Source organism: Phalacrocorax aristotelis, chromosome 10 (assembly GCF_949628215.1).
Source record: "Phalacrocorax aristotelis chromosome 10, bGulAri2.1, whole genome shotgun sequence".
NCBI classification, from domain to species: Eukaryota; Metazoa; Chordata; class Aves; order Suliformes; family Phalacrocoracidae; genus Phalacrocorax; species Phalacrocorax aristotelis.
In genome coordinates, this window is record NC_134285.1 from 23,422,554 (window position 1) to 23,446,821 (window position 24,268).

The window sequence follows — 24,268 nt, forward strand, 5'->3', positions numbered from 1 at the left end:
GTGTCTGCAGAAGCAACCTTAAGCTGCAGCTTCACATCAGCTCTGGCATAGTAAAGCCACTCCTTCAGGGCAGAATAGAAGTGAAGAACACAAGACGCACTGACTGTTTAACAGACTTGCCCCTCTGCCCTGTACAGTAGTTCAAGCACATCCCTTTTAGGTCTTCTCACATGCCAAGGCTGCAGCACTGTGGCAGTAAGCTGCTTACTAAAACAGTCTAGAAATGAAGAAGCCCAAACATCACAAAGGGGTTCTATTCCAACCATATCCTCCCACCTACTTGTTTTCCATAAAGACAGCAATTTTACTGCATTTGCACTATGATGCTGGAGGCTGGTGTTTCTCTGCAAATCCTTTGCTAAGACAAGAAGCATGAGTGGCAGAACCCCAACAGTCTTTACAGACTGCCCTAGGCTCCCAGGCTGAGAGCGCTGCATACTTCAGAATAATACTGCTTGCATGTCTAAGTTGTGAAACATGCCACAGAGACTAGGACACCTCTTTTCAAAAGGTCTGCTGGTGCCTGACATACATAGGGGCATTCCTTGCCATTTTCATTCTAGGTAGTCAACTGCAGAACTTACTCTTACAAGGACCTTATTCAGTGCTTCTTGCCCAAGTCACTTACCATCTGTGTATTCCTCAGAGGAGGTGAGTGATAAAAGGCTCTGTATGTCACTGCTTTCTGAATCCTGGACCTCTTTGTGTACAGGTCTACTGCTAGCCATGCCAGCTACCCAGGAAGAGGTAGCAGCCTGATGCACAAGAACAGTTTCAGAACGCCGAGAGCCACTAGCTTCACCCAGTCCAGAATGTCCGGGGGCTTCATCTTCTCTTTCAAAGCTATTGTGAGCCCCTTGGTCCTGCTGCTGCATGTCTCTGGCTCCGTTCTGCCCCGCTTCCTCCGAGAGCACAATCTGCACTCGGGAGTCCGAGGGTGGAATGCAGTTCCCTGTGCTGCCATACACTGCTTCTTCATAGGACGGCAAGGCCACTTGGACACCATCCACCATGATAGAGACTTGATCTCCAGACACACCTTGGTCTCGCCTCAAAAAAAAGAAACAAAGTGGGGTGGGAGGAATCAAGTTAAGCATCTATATTTTTTTATATATAGGTAACACATCTCATATATGTTACATATATATAACATATGTTACCAAGAACTCCAGTAACCTCCCACAGCAGAACTCTTAATGCTCACCATTGACTTATTTAGGGGAGAACAGACAGAAACATGAATAGCGGTTTAACAAGGTCAAGCAAGCACAGCCTTGCAGCCCTACTGCTGTGAATTGCCATAAACATGAGCAGGCGCTGTAATTCCCAGTGCCCGATGGATTTAGCAGCAAGAGCTGAAAAGGTTACAGTGCTTCTCACCTCACCTACCTCCATAGCTAAATCTGACAAAGATCATGACTCAGCTCTCTGCTGTCACAGCTGGCATATAAAAAAGAGCTCTGACCACTGCTGATTTCAGCTTGTTACACTGTTATATTCTTTAACAGCCAGCGCTGCCTGTTCTGCCACCTTTGCTGCTGGCAAGATAACCTCTGGCAGGGTGGGGCAGACAGCTCTTAAACCAGCACAGTGTGAATCACCTAGGCTCATGAGTCAGAGTCCTGAGATTGAATTCTTGTCTTCCAATGGTTTGGACTTCTTCAGAAAAGGGCAGACTCCAGGACTCCACCTCTCAACCTCCCCACTGCTGGACAGCCATGTCTCTGCTCTTATTTAAGGAGTACTAGTAACTGGTTCGGAAGAGACAGTCCACGGTGACTTTGTTGACCTCAGCTGGCAGCAGTATTATGGCCGGGTCTCTCATCCACAAACCCAGGCCAGGAGGGTTCTCCTCCCACAGCAGGGAACTACAGCAGATTTGCATACGTATCTAATCAGCAGTACTGCCTGAATTTGTGTCCACGGGATCTCAAAAACAGGCTGGGGGAGATCCATATACCTACCCAGACACATATCAGCAACTATTCAAGGCTTGAAGAGGCAGGAGATTGATCTATAGCCAGGCTAGTAGGGATCATAACTGTTCACATTCAAAGCCAAGGAAAAAGGGCAAGGAAACCACTCATCAGTTGGCCTGTTAGAATGGGGACTGCAGCTGGGTATCGCAGACCACCATTTCAGACTACTGCTGGATCATGAGGCAGAGGTGCCACCGATGTGATTAAAACAGGAGCAGAGAAGCAAAGGGGTAAGTTGCTCCAAAATTAAGGCCTAAAAAGAGTGAGTACCTTAGTGGGTTTCTGCTGCAAAGAAACAGGATGCCCTGAGCCCCTCCAAACCCCAGCTACGCTTACCTGCTATGATGGAACGACTTCAGCTTTGGCTGCAGCAAAACAAACAGCACAACTAAGAGCAGAATCAGGGCGACGGAGCTTGCTGTGGAGGCTACTATGGACAGTGTGGGTACTCCAATCGTTGGAGGAGAGTCCTTTTCTACAAAATCAACAGGAACACAAGGTAAAATGATCCACTTCCTTAAATCACTGCCATAGGGAAAGAAAAACAACCACAATGCCTGCTCTCAGGAGTTACATTTGGGTGCACATGTGAGGAGCCCAAGTTTCCCATACAGTCAAGGCACACCACCTGTCTCTTATAGAGGACAGTTCAGAGCTCAAGCTGACACCTCTTCATCAGCTGTAAAGGGAACCTGAAAAAAAACCATGCCTATACAAGGGTCCTTTGGAAAAAAAACACAAGGCAAACAGAAAAGCAGTTGCAAGCAGGCCATGGGAACCAATAGATGGTGGTAAGAGTCATGTTATATATAGATGTTTTTAGCTTTTGCTCAGGCAGTGTCCTGATGTCACCAGCAAGGCCAATAATTGTCTAGCACAATACGCAGGATATTTTAGGCCAACAATAGGAAAAGTTCCAAAAAATGTGTTTTCTTGGCTAATGGAACAGCCCCCCAAAGGAAGGGGTGGAAGTCACCTGGCTGGGTATATTTAAGACACAGCAAGTATTCAGTTTCTCTCTCACATAAACATATGCCAGGGAACAGAGAGAGAAGGCACATGTTGCTTCAGGATGCTGAGTTTTCAGTGTTTGATACGTGTGCCCTGTTCATGTTACTCCTTCCTACCCTTCCTCAGCTGTGCCATGTGACTGTATGGGAAGCAATTTGGCTTTTAAAGGTCCCTTACAAGACAGGAATAAATTGTGAGTAGAGAGAGAACGGCCTGTGGCCTGGAGCTGGTATTGCTGAGCACTGCAGATCATGCCTAGAATGCTACACTAGTCCTTTCACCTCCCTCTCTAGAGCAAATATCTGTCTGTGTGTTGCCTCTGTCCCTAATTTATGACTTTAGTAGGGATCAGAAAAACCTCACTTCCCCATCAGCAAATACTACCATGTATTTCACATTCAGGACATGCCCACGTATGCAATTTCTCAATTCCTTTTTGCTACATTCAACACATTCTTCAGGAGCACAAGTCTCAAACTGCAGTGGGAACAGGATACACATGCAGGTAGGGATGAGGGAAGAAGAGCATGCAATCAGAATTAAAAGCTGGAGGACCACTGTTTTTAAGCCTACAGCCTGAAATCCATGCCCAAAACAGGCATGTAAGCCAGAAAGCCAGTTTGCATTTTCTGTATCTTCTCTTGGGGTCAAACCTATTGGTCTAGTTGTTTTGAACTTGTTTTCCTGAAATTTTTCAGAAGCAGCTCAACCCCTCCCCAGGGAAAAAAAAAAAAAACCAACAATGTCTGGTACATTTTTCCCCTTGGCAAATAGGGTTGAGTAAGGATTTCCATTTTCACCTTTACTCGAGGCACTTTGAGTATGCTGACAGGGAAGAGGGTAGGCAAATAGGGGTGGCTCCATTTTCAGCATCAGTACATGATGCTGTAAAACTGCTCACAACCCCAGGGTACGCTCCTCCAGCACATTCACCACGTCATATTCCAACAAGATGCTAATACAATAAACTGTCAAAAGACTATGGGGCTGACAGGCTCAGAGCTACATAAAACCTCTGATAACTGCTAGGGATTTCATTTACTCTATATGGAGCAGGTGGGATCTTACCCATCACCAATCATTTTAAGACCTACTGCCTTTCTCTCCACAGTCTCCCACTTCCTCCTCCTTTTAGCCCTGCGAAAGAGACCCATGAGTTAAACCTCAGCTGTCCCCGACCCTGCCCAGCTGTTTCACAGCCTGTGCTGTGAAAGCGATGGCTTTTTCACTGGGTCAGACTTTTGAGGCTCCATATTTTTGATAAGACCGCTGATCCTTCAGGTTGCTAAAGAAATCTGAGGGATTTCTGCTCATCACAACACAATCCCTTCAGCTCTGATACAGACCAAGTGCCACCATGCAGGAATGCCACCCAGGGAACACGACCCACAATAGCACAGCCTTGTTCTCCAGCCTGGGTGCAGCAAGGGGAAGGGGGACCCACTGTGGAAAGGAAGCTTATGCTGAATTTGAAAAGCCTCTTCAGGATCTAGTTGCTGCAAGGTAAACTCCCAATTCCCTTCCTTACACATCACAGGAATGGGCTATTGGAGTAGCTGTGACAGAGACACTGAGAAGACTGTCTTTGGGACAGGACTGGATGTTCCAGAGATCACGGGTATGCAGTGAGCTCCATAAAGAGCTTGAAGAAGGCGCTTCTCTGTTTCCTTCCAATTAAGTGAACACATTTTGCTTTATGGATTATTAGACTTAACGCCAGCGTGTACATCTTGCTGACTCAGGGTGACTAAGCAGTAAGACTCCATCAACAAGCCAAACCTGAAAAGGGGAGGGAGTTCTCCCGTTATCCAGTACACATGCTTTTAAAGCAGAAGAGCCGTAGGCAAGCTAAGAGCTGTATGAGAAACGTTTTCCTGCAAACGTTTTTACTTTCCTGCTTTGATAGAGGAATTCCTGTTCAGCTGGGAGAGACCCACAAAACAAGAGCTATCCACTTCCATTTGGGGAGAGGCAGAAATAATTTGTCAGCAATGTCCTTTCCTGCCAGTACAGAGAAAAGCAGCACCATCGAGCTCTTTGACACAGGAAGCCAACAGTTACTTAACCTGTTGGCAAGGAAGATCGGCTCTACATACTCACACGCACACGTGCACGTGTGGACAGACTGATACGCCACTGAGGGAGATGTGCTGTCAAACCCATCAGGAGCAAACCCAGGCAGCATGGAAATGCTTCAGTTAGGGCCTCCCCCATTTCTGGGATGAGAGTTGTCAACATAAGAGGCTCCACATAATTAACAAGCAGCCTCCTTTATACTCCTTTGCATGGGTTGTTTCCTTCTGAGAGGAACTCTGAGCCTGCTTCTGATGGGCTGGTACAGAAGAGACGTTTCTAATAAAGAGCTGTGATTGTGAGCTGCATTTATGAAATTGCTGTAGCGATACGAGGCAGCTGTATACACTTCCTCAGCACCACACTGACTCAGTGTTCAATGATAATCTGAAAAGCCAACGCAAGGGCAGTTCTGATCATCCCACCAGAGTCAGTGAGCACTCACCTGGGCTGAGCCTGCAGCTGACTTCCATGGCTGGGTTCCACTCTCCATTCTTGCAGGTCAAGTATTTATAATCTCCTTTCAGCATGTAGCCTTCGACGCAGAGATACTCTATGACACTGCCTGATGTCAGAGGGTTGTTGCAGGGGCTAGGGTGGCACTTGTAGCCTCCATTCTCAGGCTGTGGTGGCTGGGGACAATCTGGAAAAAAAGGAGGAAGCATTATGGAGGATATCTCAGAGGAAGACATCTGTTGCACAATAGATACAGCACATAGGTAGACTTCTACCTACAAACACCCACTAAATTAAGAAACTACCAGAACCGAGAAGACTGTTACACAATAGCAGAGACACTGCTCGGTTTCACCGTTTCACCTCTGATATGTCTTCTATGATTGCTACAGACTGCTTGTTATCCCAGCAGTGCAATCTAGTTGGCAGGCATCAAAATGGTGATATTTTTGAACAGCAACACAACAGACTCCACATGAGAGAGGCCCAGAAAATCCCTGGTGCTATCTTTTTCCCACAGCTGTTTCACTACAGACAGTGGGAAACCTAACAACCAGCCTTTCCTATTAGCCTGATACGGAAAAAGCATGAGACCTCCTACTGAAATGAATGAAGAATGCAAACACCCCACTGTATTATGGGTACAATGTCATGGTATAATGCTGCCCCAAAAGGCACCCTGCAAGCCTGCAAGAGCACACTGATTTTAGCTATTTTACATAGATATACCACCAACGATATGGGAAGCAGAACTTTGCTGCAGTAGGACCAAATATTCTGGCCTATTTTTAAAAAAAGAATTAGTTATATTACAAAGACATTTCTAAAAAACCCCCTCTGTTTAACCTATGTGAAGTCTGGAGTGCTGAAGGCACTTTACATTTCTCCTTGCATCTCCCCTATCCTGACTAATGGGTGTAAGCGTAGCACATGCCAGAAATTTTCTTGAAGAATTTTCAATAGGCATTCAAATAAAAACAAACCATGAATGAGGAAACAGCACTGAAAACAGGATATTTGTATTGCTTAGAATTTTCCCTCCTCTGGCAGGTCACATTGACCCTGCAGAACAGCCCCAACACCCCCCAACTGACACCACATACCTGCCTGCCTGAAAGAGGGAGAAATCTAGATTCTTCCCTTTAAATCCACACTGGCCTCCCAAACTTCATAAAAGAAAGTACCGCAAAGATCTCTCCTGAGATATTTTGGGGCATGGAAAACCAGCCAACCCACCCACCCTATTCCATCACAGCATGGTGATCCAGGCCTGCCCTTAATCCCTGGGGCAGGTATTCCCATGTTCTGCCTCTAAGTGTCCCACTTTACTGTGGGACAAACGGTGAGAAGCAGCTGGGCAAAGTTCAAGTACCTGGATCTTGGGCAAGATCTAAGAAGCAAAAAGAAAACTTTAGAGATTAATTCCACTGTGGAAAAATTTGCTACATTGCTGCAGTGCAAGTGACCCTTGAACCTAACCACATGTGTGAATGCATCATAGATAGTGCCTTGTAAATGCTAGTAAACCCCAGGATGAAGTGCTGAGTGAAGCTAAAAACCCTCTAGTATGAGTTCTGCCAGCTTTATAACTGCAATTCAATTTACTTCTTGAGAGAAAAGGTTAACAGGCACCTAAGCAGCAGCTTTCCAAGAAGACTTTGTTCTTGAGAAGATTTATTCTTACACAAGCTTCAGAGAAGCTACTGTCCTGTGCCTCCTGAGTATTAACTGTTGCCGCTTCTGTCTTTCTGTGCCCTCTCCAGAGCATCTCGGAGCCTGCAGCTTTGTTCCCCCTTCTCCTGCGCTGTACCTACACGTGGCCACTGCACCAGGAGCCCTTTTGACCCAGGCAGCAGCTCACTGTTCAGTTCCCCTTCCATCATAAAGTGCCACCTACACTAATGAGGTTTCTGAGTTATGTACACAAGTCAGCCAGCCAAAAAAGAAACAAGTACTCATTTACATTGCAGTAGCGCTCTCAAAGGCTTGGAAATACCACCACATCAGTCACCTACAGAACTCTGACTTGGCCTCCTTGCCCAAGGACTTTAGGAGAAGATGCACAGCTACGCAACTGCAGATTGGCTTCCTGCTCACCTCCACAGGCCACTTGGCACACAAAAGGAGAGGAGCAGCTGATAAGTGTGTTCAGTCAGTTGTCCCTGACTTGTCCTCTTCACACAGGAAAGATTCCAGAATTAGTCACTTCCCCTTTTTTTTCCCCACCTCCTTAGGTCATTTGTCATGACAGCATCCAAGAGCATCACAAGTATTTTAAAATGTCACCTTCACCATGACAGAAGAATACTGTTTATGTGCTGGGGAAATAGATAAAAAAAAGTCTGGATCAGGCAGCGAGAACATCAACACCCTCCACCTTCAACCTGACCAACCGTCTCTGGCCAACCCCAGCTCCCCTGGAAGACCACCTGAACTGTCCTTTGCAAGGCAGCCTCAGGGGAACAAAGCATCTCAGAGCCTGCAGCTTTGGAGAGCGCTACTAGACAGTGTTGATGGCTTTAAAGATTGCTGGAAGGTTTGGGTGGGTAAGATAGACTGGTGGTGCCTGAAAAACTAAGGAAGTCAAACACCTCTGCTCCCTGTTGGACCAGCTCCCTTTACCTGGCATCTCTAACAGAGCTCAGCATCCCTACAAACCAGGGCCCAGCCCAGCATAACACAGGCACCCAGAAAGCTTGGGATGGACAATGCAGCTTTCCACTACAGCGACCCGTTCCTACGTTTTCAGCACCCTCAGCTTTCACATGCTCCATAATGGGCTTCTTCAATTGCCCCCATATGTGTGCTCTAAACTGGGGCTAACAGAAGAAAAGGTAGAGTCTGATTCTGCACAACCCTTTATCTCACCAAACAGCAGCAAAGCTTACATCCCGAGTTTGCAGCACTGGTATACCCACAGCAATACAGAACCAGGCAGAGCAGCCCACTTACCACTTTTGACAGAATAAACCACTGACACACCAAGGCAAAAGCGCTGGGTGCCAACTGCTGCCAGAATACACGTCCAGCTACGCTTTGAGCCAGAAGGTATAGCTGCCTGCATGAACTGTTTATTAGCACTCCAGAGCGTGGCTGTGTCATGACAATTCAGTGCTTGGCTTGGGAGCAGGGAGCAGCCTGAGCCAGCTCACAGTTCCCAAGTGGGCTGCTTACATTTAACCCTCAGCACCATGGGCCCAGCCCCACGCTAGAGGCCTGCTCTTTGGATATTACTTTGGCACACTGATGCTTTTTGAGGCACCTGAACTAAACCACGGAAGAGGATTTTTCAGTATTTCAGCCCCAATTAAAGCTGGGCAGACTTCAAGGGACACAGCAAAACCATGACCCCCAGATTTACTCCTTCCAAGTTTCAAAGCTGTGTGGCACATAGCAGATACAGAGAAGCTTCCTAAAAGGTTACGAAAATTCCTTTAAATCTGTGGGACACTAAGTGTATGTATGTGCTAGTTTTGGCTGCGATAGAGTTAATTTTCTTCATAGTAGCTAGTATGGGGCTGTGTTTTGGATTTGTGCTGGAAACAGTGTTGATAATACAGGGGTGTTTTCATTGTTGCTGAGCAGTGCTGACACAGAGTCAAGGCCATTTCTGCCTCTCATCCCACCCCACCAGCGAGGAGGCTGGCGGGGCACAAGAAATTGGGAGGGGACACGGCTGGGACAGCTGACCCCAACTGACCCAAGGGATGTCCCACACCATATGAGATCATGATCAACATATAAAGCTGGGGAAAGAAGGAGGAAGGGGGGACATTTGGAGCAATGGTGTTTGTCTTCCCAAGTAACCATTACACGTGATGGAGCCCTGCTTTCCTGGAGATGGCTGAGCACCTGCCTGCCCGTGGGAAGCACTGAATGAATTCCTTGTTTTGTTTTGCTTGTGTGTGAAGCTTTTGCTTTACCTATTAAACTGCCTTTATCTCAACCCACGAGTTTTCTCATTTTTACCTTTCTGATTCTCTCCCTCCATCCCACTGAGGTGAGTGAGCAAGCGGCTCTGTGGGGCTTAGTTGCCAGCCAGGGTAAAGCCACAAATATATTGTAACAATCAACCCCCTTCCCAATAGCATCAGCCTAGACTCACAATGGCGCTGGGTTATTTGAAATAAAAAGAAACATGGAGGAATTTCATTAACTCCCTCCCTGAAACACATGTTCTTGGAAGTATCCCAGAGCTTACGAGACATCTTAAAACAAATGTTCATGCCAGGCAGGGAAGAGAAAGAGCCAAGTTACAGAAGTTATCAACTTCCTAGGGGGGTACTGACATCCTAGGGTTGCAAAGCTATTCCCAGCATCTTGATTCATCAAGTTTTGAGGATGCACAGAAACAGTACTTTTGAACATTGCAGCACTGTATGCGAAGGGGGCAGAGCTCTACTCCCAGAGGCCCCATTTTTAAGAGGTACTGAAGTTTATGACGTTTCCCAAGAGAGCTGGTTCTCTGCCAGCACACACTGCTGGAAAACAGGAAGGAGATAACAACTGATGAGCAGTCCAAACATTTTGAACATCACTGGTGTTCAGAGGTAAAGAAACTGTCATTTCCAGATTGATGGGCAAAAATAAAGTTATGCACTGGAGTTTCTGCAAATGCCATTCCAAAATACTAGTTATTTAAAATATAGAAAACTTTTTTATATGCAAATAAAAAAATACTACACCAGTATGCACCTCCAGTTTCCCATCAATCTCTAAGCACCATATTTTTCTGTGTGTAGGTCACATGAGAAAATACTGTCCTCCTTCAAGGAGGGTTAACTGCTCTTATCTTCTTTGAATAGCTGTTATACACTTGTCAATAAGCAGCACAACACTAAGTAATCTCTTCTTTGTTGCAACACAGTGTCATCCCATTGTACCTTCACCAGCTCCCTTTCCCATGGCTCCACTAGTAGCAGCAACCTCCACTTGCTTTCTCTTTTACCAAATTCACAGACAGCTTCTTTTAGAGACAGTAAGAGATGTCAGTTGGCCAAATTGATTAACCTTATCACCAAAGGATGAAATGGATCTTCCATGTCCTGGCTGGAGCTGAAGACGAACCATGGTCCTGAATGCCGAATCAATGCAGAGCTACAAAGCATTTCTAACATAATATAGAAATGACTCAAAACTAAGCCATGGTCACAGATAACACCACAGATGGAAGCATGTGGTATTTTGTGTGCTGACGTAAAAGTGAGGTTTTACGTACTCAGAACATAAACCACAGAAGTACAGTTCAGCCTTGATCTCTACGAGTGAAATTCAGAGATAAGCAGAAAATTTCCAAAGCCAAACAGGATGAGCCTGTTGTGGCAAGGATCCAATACAATACACTCCAATGTAAGATTAAAACATACTTCAATCTGACTGGATTATCCACAGAATTATAAAAGCTACCCAGTACTGACCTTTGCACAGGCACAACCCTGTACAAGAGGTGACCAAAAGGCACCTCTGTACAGTTTGCTTGGCACTGTGCATTTCTTTTTTCAACTAGTAAGACTCACAGATCGCAGCATGGGTCTTGCACCCCTTTTTCTGCACCAAGCACCTGAACTGTATTTCAGTCACCCACCTCTTTTGCTGGGTAGTCTGACCACACAGAGATGAAAACTAAATGCTCCTTAACCGAATGCATTCTTATAAGTAAAAAAAACCAAACAACCAAAACCCAAAACAGAACAAGACAACTACTAATCATCATCTGCTAGAGTGCATAACTGTACGTTTGCAGCTGAAGGAGAACAAACCATTGCATTGCTCATACGTGGGTGGACAGACAGACAAAACATTGCTTAACAAAGGGATGTTTTGCACTGAACATCCAGTAATATTTCTTCTACTTCACCACGGCAAGGCACAGAGGTCACTAAAGATAGGATGGGAACAGTTTTGACAAATTAAATTTAATGTCTATAAGAGTCAGGCAATCCCAGCAACTTCAAGAGGAAGCTGGACTGAGCCTCAGGTGAATTCCTCACTGGCTACATGAGTGCTCTAGCATGTTTGACCATCCTCAGAAAAGCAGAGGAATCTTACATGTCAGCGCTGAAGCACTTTGGAAGTAATGTGTGTAGACAATGACTGCTTCGCTGGATCCCCTGAACATGTGCCCTGTTCAGATATGTTAACAACACCTGGCCTTTCAGACATACTGCAACTTTTATGGATGTAAAGAATGGAAACAGAAGATCCTAAGCTCAGTACTTCTCCTTCCTCATCTACAAGATTTACTCCATTTAACCAATATTATCAAGGCTCGCAGAGAAAAAACATCCTACAAACAAAAACCACCCTCCTAATCTAACAAGATGAACATTCCCCTGGCTAGTCTGGTTAAACCTGTCTCTGTCTCACACCAGCACGTCCTGCCTGGTGAGCAAACATCTTTGTGAAGCAGAACACATAAGCACCCAGTTAAATTGTTCCAGTACTAGAGACCATCCTATTTTCTTCATGCTGTTCCCCCGAAATCCTTATGCTAACTTTCTTGTGCTACCTTGACTCCCTTACAGGAGGATTTTTGTGGAACAGCTTAAAAAAAAGGTTGTCTTGCCTTTAAGTACACATTTTTGTCTCTTCATATCTCCTGTCACACAGGAAGGTTCCCTCCTGGTCACAGCCACTGCCTTTGCCTATTTAATGTCTTCCAAGTTGTGCTCCAGCGCACTTCACAGTGGCAAGGAGCACTGCTCTGTGCAAATCTCCGGTTCTCCAAACCACCACTACCTCTATTCTCTCAGACAGGACTTGCTGCTAGCCATAGAAACAGCACATCTAGAAAAACATCCAAAATAAATGCAAGATATCCCATCTTCTGGTTACTTGTCCCTGCTATGGAGGTTTCTGATTATCAGCTTGGATAATATGTGTGTATGCATCACTTCAGTACCACAGAGGAAACTGCAAAATCTATTACTAACTTCTGGCAATGACCTTCAAAAAGCCCCAAACTCTCTAAGGCACCCTTGGGAGTAATCCTCCCTATTTAGCTCTTCAGCTTGGGTCCTGCAACAGCTAAATGGGTGGTCTGAAACACCAGCTGCATCTGAAGCCTTCTGCAGAAAGTGTGCTTTTTCAGCATCTGAGACCTGAGGTTCCAGTTTAATTAACACCACACTGAACACAAGAGGCACGTTCACTGTTTCTCTCCAGTTAGTGCCCTGAACAGGCTTGTAGCAATAGGGATTTTTTTTTTTTTCCAGTTGCTGTTTGTATGTAGATTCATACACAGGGCTTCATCTTTTTTACACAATGCTTCTTCACAATAAAAATGTGACAGCCTGACACAGCCAGCCAGCGGGCTAGAAGACCAAGTCAGAGACCAGCAATAATGTTAATTTTGGCTTCTAGAGGGTCTGGCAATTCTAGCAGAGCGCTGCACGTGGATCCCACTCAGGGCGACACTGAACATTAGTTTTGCCTTAGGAAGCAACTGAATGAATTTGCTAGCAAGAGCTCTGGCCATATTTGCTAAGAGACATTGTTTCTCTCTTTGCAGAGTTTCTATTCTTGCCGGTAAGGCACCGCCCAACCTCTCCACTAATGTCCTGGTTGTTTAGTAAGCCAATAAGGAAACAGTTTACCCCTCCCTTAGCCCAGTTCCTGCATCTCTTCTATTTATTAGATACACTCCCAACCTCTGTCACCCGTACGCAGAGAAGCATGAACGTGACCCAGCCGGGTAATAGCGTTACCCTGCTGCTGTGGGTTATGACAGTAGTGAGGAGCTGGAGTTGCCACGCTCACTTAGCAGCTTCTGGAGCAACAACGAAGGCAATAATACATCAGCCTCCCAGTGCTGCAGACAGACTACAGTGCCTCGGCTTACACCTAACAGAACACTCTGTCCAAGTGTTCATGCAAGTAAATTTTTTTTTTTTAATTAACTTTTCCTTCTAAAGAAGTGGTTGTCTCAAACCCTCCCACATTTCCTAGGGGAGGACAGATCCCTACCTAGAATATGGTGAACTCAAACCCCGCTATATACCTACTGAGAGAAAAAAAACTAGAGAAGTGGCACCAAAACTAAAGGCACGCACACAACTGACATACACACCATTTTCAACACCAAGCACTTATATTTTATAAACCCTTCCCAACTAGCAGATGGGAAATTCACTGTCAAGTTAGCTGCTTTTCTCATGAGAACTTCACCCTCTATGCCCTGAAGTGTCTGGGCTATAGGTGGTTTTTGCTGCCTTGAGGAAAGAAAAAGAAAAAGAAAAAAACAAAAACAAAAAACCCCATACACCTATTTAATTCAAAGAGCATACAGCTACCTATAAGGACCCTCTAACCCCAGCCTCCTGTTGCATCGCTCTCTGTGGGAACAAGGAAAGACCAGCATGGATGCAGTGACACCATGACTGGAGAACAAAAAGAAAATTCCGCAAGCTCCTTTTTGGGTCAGGATTTTTTCCTCTTAAACGAGGGCCTTCAGTCACACATAACATTTCCTTTTGCCTGAGGCAGGACTGGTATTTGGCTCCAGGAATCTTCTGCAGAAAGAGAGATGATGGGGGGAGAATACAAGCCAGCTTTGCTTTCAGTGTGAAATCCAGACAGGCAACATCCTTGTTTTCCCTTGTGCTCACAAACCAGCCTACAAACAGCAGAAGCCACTTTGGGAAGCCCCTCCCTCAGCAGCAGTTCGGTTTTAGTAAGAAACAAGTCTGTAACATTTCATACCCTTCTTAGACTAGCTACATCAGCTAAATACCATCTTTTACCAAAGCAAAAACCACTTCTCAGGCAGCTGGTCTGCAGGGAAAAAGCACCTAGATAGGCACTGATCAATAGTACTGCCTCTTCCCCACCCACACCTTCCTTCCTGTTGAGAAAGCAGTGACATGGGGATGCGCTTTAGTGGTAGATGCACAAGTGGCAGATACAAAAACAGTCACTTCCACCCACATGCTCCAGCTAGTCAGAGTGCCACCTCCATTTCTGAGTGCTAAATACCTTCAGGTTTCCAACCAGTGATGTTTTACCTGGATGTTCGCAAAAGCTTTTGGCACAGCAGCTTCCCACTATATACCCTCTGCTCCTGCTTTGTCCACCCCAGTCCAAGCATTTCGATTAATACCAATATTAGTCTAGGAAATGGCTCAGCAAGTATTCCACGGATAAATGTCACTGCTTGTCACAGCAGGTCTGTGCTGAACAGAGAGCCACATGCTTTAGTTTCTCTTGGCAGGCTGGCTCCGAGAAGCACAGCGATGACCTGCTCTGGGAATCATATTAGGGACTGTACCCATTCCCAGCATTCGGCATCTTGAGGATATACGGGCAGACATTTTTTAGTCCATATAATTAAATTCCAACACAAATGCCTCCTGTAGTCATTAGAAAGCCTTCTCTCTAGAGGACAGGTGGGTCCTTCCCAGTGAAGGTGAATGATGCTTTGCATCCCCTTCAGGTAGATCGAGGTGTTAGTGTGGGGTGGTTTTTTCTGCTTTGTTTTTTTTTCTTCTTCTTATTTCCCCAGGTGTGCTAACCTGTGCGTTTTAACTACACAAATACAGTAGCTGCAGATACAACATCTGAAAAGGGGTCCAGAATGAAGCTGCCCTCTGCCAGCTGGAAACAGTTGAGTACTCAGTGTGTTTCTAGCCAGAGATGGCATTCACACCATAAAAGACAGATTACCAGATTCCCAGGTTTTCCACTGTCTGTAATTTCTGGGGTGGAGATGGGGATTGGAACCAGGAGAACAGATTTTGAACCTTCTCCTTTTCAGCGCTCTGGCTTTCTCTAGCACATGAGCAGATGGGTCATTTCCCAGAAGGACAAACCCAAGACAGCAGCTGCTGCCAGGGCCCAGTCACAACAGCTGAGGCTAAACGACCTCTTTATATTTTACTTACAGGAGGCAGAAGTCAATAAAAAGCCTCCATTGTGAGCGCACACACTTCTCGCTGATCCTGCACCTAAAATATTTTAAGCCTCCCTAAAAACACCCTGCAAAACATAACCCTCTTTTGGGCTCTGTGTATTAAGCAGAGGCCAAAGTCCACTGAAAAATAAATGTTCTGTCTTTACTGGCTCCAGATGCTGCTTACTCTGAAGTCAATGACAGAAGAGCAAACTGAGCAGGACCGGAGCCTTTACAGGGAAACTACAGTTTCCCTAGCAAGGGCATACTATGAAGAGGAGGCTTATTTTTTTTTAATATCATAATATGGGTAAATGAGAAGAAACCAAAGCAAAGGGATTTGTAGATATAATCATATAGCTGTGCATTTATATAATTAGACACAAGCACTTAGACTGTGTACAGTAACAGACAGGCACCCCTCTCACACAAGCATCCCATCCACACCAAAGCTGCCTTTTTTTTTTTTTTCTCGTAGGGCAGGGAAAGAAAAAGGAAGAAAGAAAAGCCTCTAATTGCAGCCTTCCACCAATGCAGTCGCCATCTGGTAACTCAAGAGACACATGGAGCAGAATTATCTTAATTAACATGTTACAACAGTATTTAAAGAAACACTATGCTTATTAACACTCAGCTGTGATTAGCCAGCCATGGAGGACGCCTGCTAGTGCAACATTAATTATGGGTCTTGTCTGTCTTTCTATTAGAAATATGATTTTTCTTCCAGTGGCTTCTCTCTCTCCTAAAAAGAAAACCATTAGCATCAAAGCTTGCTCTAAACCACAAATTCTATTTACATTCTACAAGAGTCAAAATGTTTAGGCTATATGAAGCTGCCACTGGTGCTTCTAGAATGCTAGAGATCATGTTGATATAAAATGTACTTTTCTCTGCCCCTTAGAAAGCTTTGCTTCAGTTCAACAACTGCCTCTCTCACTGAGATTTTAGCAGAAAAATAAATTCTTTACCTTTCAAGTTCCTTTCCTCCTCCAAAACAGGAGCACAGACTTTGCTGTGTGCTAGGCAGGGAGAACCAAGACACAAAACCCACAGCTAACAAAAGAACCACATCTGTGAAAGGAAGATTTCTGTGATGGAAAGCATTAACCAAAACACACTGCACTCCAGCAGCAGATTTGCCTCCCTAGAAGAGCACTACGCACTACGACAACTGTATTAATATTTTCCCCATAATAGGCCCACCTGTAATGTGCTCCCCTCAGATACATTCCCAAATGATTCAGCCTGACACGCTCTGATACTAATGCTGCCAAGTTTTTCAGACTTGGCTCTGCATTATGTTTGCACAGGCTTCTCATCTGCACCGGCCATTATGGACGTCAGGATAACACCGAATCATAAGACAAAAACCTGGTGCTTTTAAACAAAGCCAGGACTGATAAATTAATTCTGGAAACGTTGAGGAGGGGGGAACAAACCAGGAACAACTGCAGAGTGCTTTTAAGATCTTCTGACAAAGCAATCTTATTGCTGCACCCACATGCACAAATAAATAAAAATTGCTGTTGGTGATTTATGTGGAAGCTCATGCAGCTTGCTCAGGCCCAGTAAGGATGAAGACCAGCTGACTGGTACTTTACAGCATCCCACACCGCCAGGACAGTATAAACAATTTGTGTCTGGGCTGCAGCTGGAGCCAGTGGTACAGTGGTTGCAGTAAAGCCAGTTTAATACAGAAACCTGCTCTCCCCGTGGGCACAGCAGAGCTTTCCAAGTGGCACGTTTCATTTGCTTTTGTTTTCCAAGGCCACTTCCAGCCTCCCCATCCCTTCTTCCAAACAGTCCATAATTACTTCCATGTGTTTGGAGAAGGAAATTAATCAAGTGCTGTAACAATACTTTGTATAATTGCCAGGGTCCCAGATTCTGCTTTTGAAACCCAAAACCACTGTCATAAGTAGCACCCAGCTAGTTTTGTGCGTTTCCTTCCCTCCTCAAAAGTTTGATTAAGAGGGTCCCCCTAAGAGAGCTGCATATAGGTTTTAGCTTGAAATTCTGATTATGAAGAAATGTAAAGAGTCCAAAAGTGTTTGCCACACTGGGCAGAAGCAGCTAACACTCGTCAGGGGCCTCACCTCTCCCTGGCAGCTCATCCAATTCTAAATCTCACCTTATATTCTGACAAGGATGAGATTATTTAAAAAGATAACAAAGAATTACCAAAATAATTTGATATTCTTTCAAAAAAGGAAACGACAATGCACAGGAACTTACAGTGCCTACTGTGTAGAGGCAGGTTAGTAGAAAAGGTATTAATACGGCATTTGAATTCATATAACATCCACTGCCCTCGATTACTGATGCTAATTTTAAACTTCAACTTCACTCTTCACACAGCTTTCATTTCTCATCTTGTCCCTGCTTGCCTCTTTCCAGAAACCAACAAAATTAAAATTGGTCTCAATTCAGAGATAACCTGCACGTTTGCCCTGCTGTTTCCTTGGCTGTTCCTAGGTGGGTTTTCAGTTTGGATATAGTGAATCCCCAAGGCTGTGTTTTTAGAAACGCCTGACACACACTATGGTCTCTGGAAAACCATTTTGACTCTTCAGCAAAAATAATGAGAAATAATAATAGGGAAATATAACTATCATACGTTCACACTGATTTTGAACACCAGGTTTTGACAGGACAGAGATGACTGGTTTGTGCGGACTGGTCTGCAAGTCTTGACTGAAATAAATACAGACCCCCTGTTGACAGTAGGTGAAGACATAGAAGAAAACAGAGCTTCAGGATACAACAGTGCAAAACGCATCTCTACCAGCGAGAAGAGGCCTGCAATTTAGCAGTACCTCGGGAGGCTTAACTTGCTTGTGGATTTCCATATGACTACAAAATAATTCCACTCCCTAAACTTCAGCTTTATGTGATAATCAGGTTCCTTTCTCCACTAAGGCTTTAAAAGTTCTTACTATGGCTCCCTCTCAAAATACGTGGCTGTTGTGGGCTTCAGCACAGCCACTCAAGCTCTGGATGACACGTCACCTGGCTGGTAAGACTAACAGCAGGAGTCCATCACTCTGCTCCCGCTGGGGGGCGGAACTCTGGCAGCCACCACCAACCTACACAACACCCAGCTCCCCATTACCCAGACGCCAGCTCATGCCTACCTTCTAACCCCAGTTCTGCTATAGTTTATTCTAAGACTTGTCACAGGTCATTGCACAGTCATGAATCTGCTCAAGAGGCAGTCCTAAACTCTGAGGGGACATGGGAATCTCTGAAGTAAGAACTTTAGAGTTTAGAACCGAGCCCTGACTTCTTACGTGTGCATGGAAAGATCCTTACACTAGCCAAGTCACTTTAAAGCTCTGCCCTGGTAGGCCTCCTTCATTCACTAATGAGCCTTTTGCAGCCAATTCATTTTTCATCCTTTCAGCAGCAGCAGCTGTTGCCTCTGAGTCAGCCTACCCAAAAAGTACTATTTTGGAAGTTTGGCCAAGGCTGATCTAGTAATGGCATGCACACAGGAGATCACTTTGTGCTAAGTATTGCTCCACTTTCATCTGTGTGGAAACCGAACTGGGAAGCTCGAAGCCCTAGGTTACTGAAGTTTCCCTCAGCAGTATGTCTAGGGACAGCTTTGATAGGGAAGGTGGGGTAAGGACAGCAATCATGAAACCTCAATCTCATACATCAACACGCACTGAAGAATACATTTCACCCTGCCATGCCATTTCTCCTCTGACCTTTGTATCTGATCAGGACCATTGAACATATCAGAATATAATATCTGGGCAGATTTGTTTATCCTTTAAGAATGACTCATCTCCATCATGGGACTCATCAGAACAAGCACTCAAATCATTTACCACTGGCTGGGCAGAACTGCAAAGAGTTATTAGTCCTGTCTCGCTGGAAAGCCTCTCTTAAGCTCACTTCATATTTTCACTCTAGATGTGGTTAGGTTAGCTGTAAATATTAAGTCATTTTTTTCTGCTGGCTTTACAGGAGGTGAGCATTGCAAAGCAATTTCTCTGCAGAGTCTGGCAGGAAAACAAAAATAGCCCCACTTGAACACTCCTCAAGTCATCCTATTCAACGTGGGAGGCACCTCAGACTAGAGCAACAGAAGAACTCCACATAGCAAACCCAGCTTTCCCAGAGACCACAAAGTCTTATAGCCTCCCAGTTATGCTGCAAGTTCAACCATTCTCAGCTACATTTTCTTGAACTGATTAGTACAGACTCAATCCAGACGCTAATAATTAAAAATCTAAAACACACAGAATGAAGTTGAAGAACTAAGCTTCAAAGCAAAGTAAGAAGTTTTTTCTATTAAGGGATAGCTATGATACACCTTTCTAAATCGCCGACACTGTAACAGCGTCAGACAATTTAAGAGCTAGCGAGGTGATAGTAGGAAAGGTGGTGTCAGACCCTGTGTAACCTACACTGAAACTTAACAGCTGCTCAGTATGTGGTCTTCCCTATTTACTGGCAATGGAAGTAACTGGAGAGTGTTTTTGGGAAAGAAGGGAGGTAACCCAGTGAAACTATCGGTAAGCTTCATGACTGGAGCATGACTAGCAAGAAGCTTCAAGGTCTGGTGGGATGCTGCTGCTGCTTTGATTTACCAGTCACAGAAGACGCCATCAGTTCCGGCAGAACAGGCACTGTCCCACACATTCCACCCACTCAGATTCTGCTGGGGATTCAAATGACACACGGAAAGTAAACGGCAACTTAGTATAATCCTTACAAATGCAGTATATAAAAGAAATCAGATTTTTCAGCCACCTCATTTGAGAAGACTGTCTCATCATACAGATATAATAGCTTCAAAGTGTTTGTTTTCATACCTCCATTTTCCCAAAACCTACCTACAGCTCTAAGCAACTCAATGGATATGGATTAGCAAATTGCCTGACAAGATGTATTAGCAAATTGAAAAAAGCATACCTAGCAGCAAATACAAAAATCTTCCTTTCTGTCTTTCTAGCTCATCCCAAACACCCACAAGGTAAACAAAGCCAAACTGAAATAAGCCAGGATTGGGAAACTGTTCAAAAAACACGTTCCTTTCACAGCTGGCAAGAAAAGTGTTCAGAAAAGATGTGCAGAAGGAGTTCTCACCCTTTGAAATACTATTTGCTCTTTGACACTTTCACTGTGCCCATTAGAATCAAAGCACAGGCAAGTCAAAATAGCCTAAAAAAAAAAGCACATAAAAAAAAGGTTAGAGGTAGCAACTGCCAAGACAGGACCCATTTGTAGCCCTAGATGCCTGACAAAAATGTAAGAAGAGATGAAATACCATTCCTTCCATTTAACATAAAAAGATATTATAAAACATACAACCCAAAATCCCACAGCGTAACTATTTTCAAAACAAAATCTTCAGGAGAGAGACCAGATCTCCTCAAGAACTGCTAAACTTCTGTCCTGCCTCTCTGCACTTCACTGCTTTTGGGTAACAAGAAATACAAGACCGTACATATGCTTTGCTTCTTATTTATATTCCCTGGTAACCTAGACAGGCTCTTTGTTCTGCAAAATTAAAATAGAAAGGTGAAGCTGAAAAAAAGGAAGTAAACACTCTCATAATGCTTTATTACAGGGTTGCTTTTGCCCCTTTCCTGGTGTATTTGGAGCGCAGCTGGCCTGACGGATGCTCAAGAGCCTTGCAGAGACACAACTCCAGCGCCCAACACATTTCATCACTGACTTAGAGGTTATGGATCCTTACATCAGAGGCTGAAATTTCAAAGCAGGAGACACTGCAGCTCAGTGGTTGGAACTAAAGCCAAGGCACAAGGGACCTAGGCCTAGAGACATGCTCCACCAATAACTAACCTGATGTTTTGCCTCCTTGCCTCAGCTTCCCTCTTCAGAGAGCTTTCCTGCTTGCCTTTGTGAATATATGGATTCAGGTGGTCTGAAGAGCCCAGTATGATGGTTTCAGGGTCCTTGTCACCAACATAATTTCAGTGACAAAGATTTGCAGATTAATTTGATCACTTTAATATTTGTGTCTTCTTTTTCTATATGAGGAAAGCCAACCCAGATGCAGAATTTCACAGTTCAGTAGTTCTTCCACACAGGTGTGTCTGTCCAGGAATTTACTTCAACTTTTATGGCCAAAAACAGGACTAACATGGCTAGGGATGCATATGCTGCATTAACACCTTGCAGTGTTACTGCCTGGTCTTAACTCGATGAGGGTCCTTTTGTACCAGGTGGGTTTTATGTTATTTGTGACATTTCATTAAGTTTCATTTATTTTTTTAAGACACTTACTTGCTCAGCTCTCTCAAGTGGCTTCTTTCAGCTACATCTTATCTATACAGCATCATCAGTCATGTCAGAGCAGTTCTTGCTAAACCAGCAAGAGTATTTCTCAAGGCAAGATAGACTTAACAGGATAAAAACAGTGTGAAAATACTTGAGTTTTGGCTGCATGAAGTACCTAGAGTCACACCTCGATGACAGCATTTTACCTGGATCACTCTTGACTTTGACAGGCCAAGCCTGAATGATACTATTATTATTTCTTGCCACCAGACCCCGGGGTCTAGAACACTGCCTTATTGAAAAGGAGAGACTGTTGCAGGCCAGTTTCTTCCAGACAACTCAGTTCGCAGATGCTGCTACAAAACCGTTTCCTTGAATACCACAAGAACGAAAACAACACGAAACCACTTTCATTGCTTATTGTCCTATGCACTTTACAGACAGCATTTACAGCATCAAGTTGGAGAAATTTCAGGCCCCTTTTCAGATTCTTACAGTTTTGTCTCCTCCTTCCTGAAGTCCTACTGCTCCTCCTCACAGCCATCTTCCATTGAACATGCATGAGAAAATTCCTGCTCGGCTCCAGCATTCCCTCACATCAGACAATTTCAACTACCCAGCTCCATAAAAGAGATGGTGTGGTTAGCTGGGGTTTCAGGGTGTGTGTGTTGTTTTTGTTTAGGTTGTGTTGTTGTTTGGGATTTTGTTATTTGTTGGTTTGGGTTTTTTTTTTTTAAACATTTACCTGCAAGGACAGTTTTTTTATGTTTCAGTGATATTTAAGTAGAAATGTTAGTAGATAATGACAGAATCCACTACATCACTACTTGCTCATTTTTGTGTAAATTGTCAATCCAGCAGGACAACATTTCAAAATTGTTCTCAAGAGGTGCAGAGCCATCTTATCTTCACTGGCAGAGACAGAAGACTTATCAGAATGAAATGCTAACTTTACATTGTAAGATGTCATTATAGTAGCTCAATTCTACGATATTCTGAGAAACAGGATGAGGTGGGAAGGTCAGATTATTCCAAAAGACAAGTAATTGTTTAAAAGAACAAATTTTTTTTTCTCTTAGGTTCATAATTCCCTAGAACAAAAATCCCTTCCACTACCCTGGTCAAACACAGAATACATCTCATATCTATAGACACTGATCTAGCAGACAGATTTCACAACCACCACCACCTGACTCAGGCTTTGGAAGGGAAACAGTAAGCAAGAGCAACTTGCAGAGGTGATTGGCGCAGAGACCTGCCAGGAGCCTCTCAGCAGCTGACGAGGCAGGGACAGGAGTAACAGATGCCCCCACTCCCACAAAAGGCAGCCCCAGGCAGCACTGTGACCAGAAGCACTTCGACTAGGGTGGGCAATGGAGGGGTGATGCAGCAGTCTGTGCCGGAGGGCACCTCTTTGAAGGAGGGGCATTCCACTGGCGGAGTGGGATACTTGAAGTACAAATAACCCAGCAGCTGGGCACTGTCTGTGACCACTGGCACAGGTCAAGGGCAGATTGGTGGGCACTTGTCTGCAAGCAAAGGCTGCAGCTCCAGTTGGGTGTTCTGCCCCATCTACCCCAGCAGTGACTAATGCCTCCACCCAGATGGAGCTGCTGAAGGGAGAGGCTGCATTGCAGACCTCAGACTGCAGAAAGTGCCCAGACCTTTCTCCTGGGGCAGGGACAGGCAGCAGAGCTGCCTGCAAAAGGTGTGCCCAGGTGGAAGACCTCCTGCAACAGGTGGCTGAGCTGCAGGAGGCAGCAAGAAGGTTGCGTAATATCAGGGAGGCCGAGTTAGCACAGCCTGGGATGGACCCGCAGCTCATGCCAAACAGCCAAAAACTACCACTCAGCAGACACAGAAGGGAAGGAGACCAATAATGCAGAAGAATGGATGGTTGTAATGGCAAGGACCAGCAGGAGGAAGAGGCTTCCCCAGAAGCCCGAGCTGCCCTTGCAGAACCCGCTTCACCACTCTGCAGACTGAAGAGGCAAGAAACATCACACCAGGAGAGACGCTGGAGCTGAGTAAGGCAGCCCGATCTGCTCCCCATATAACAGCCAGCACAACTAAGAAAAGGCAACAGGTGACGGTATTAGGTGACTCTTTTCTGAGAGGTGCAGCGGCACCCGTTTGCTGACCTGATGCACTCTCTAGAGAGGCATGCTGCTTACTGAGGGCTCGTATCAGGGATGTCACTGAGAGACTACCAAGCCTCATGCAGTCCACTGACTATTATCCACTGCTGTTGTTTCACATGGGCACCAGTGATACAGCCAGGAGCAGTCTGAGGAGTATCAAGAAGCACTGGATGTGGCAATAAGGGACTCTGGAGCACAGGTAGTTTTTTCATCTCCTGCTGGTCAAAGGAAAGAAGTTTGAAAGGGCCAGCTGAATCTGGCGAATCCACAGTTACAGGACCGGTGCCACAAACAGGCATTTGGCTCCTTAGACCATGGGACTTGTTCCATCCCACTCCTGCCAGTTTGATGCCCGTGCCATCAGTAGATGCCCAGAGCCTGGAGAAGGATCACAGGTCAGCAGGAGAGCACCTGAAAAGCAGCACAAAGGAATTCCAGCCACTCTAGCTAGTAAGTCAGCTTCA

At 45.0% G+C, this 24,268-nt stretch overlaps 1 protein-coding gene across 5 annotated transcripts in view; it reads right to left on the bottom strand.

Moving 5' to 3' along the window:
* Positions 1–24,268, bottom strand: part of SUSD6 (sushi domain containing 6) — an 89,775-nt gene that overhangs the window by 6,398 nt on the left and 59,109 nt on the right. For all 5 annotated transcript variants that reach the window (XM_075105791.1, XM_075105785.1, XM_075105788.1 and 2 more), the window contains 3 exons: positions 5,509–5,706; positions 2,316–2,454; positions 629–1,050 (listed from right to left, as the gene is read on the bottom strand). In XM_075105791.1, coding sequence (XP_074961892.1) covers positions 629–1,050; positions 2,316–2,454; positions 5,509–5,706 — 759 coding nt within the window. The remainder of the gene's footprint in view (positions 1–628; positions 1,051–2,315; positions 2,455–5,508; positions 5,707–24,268) is intronic.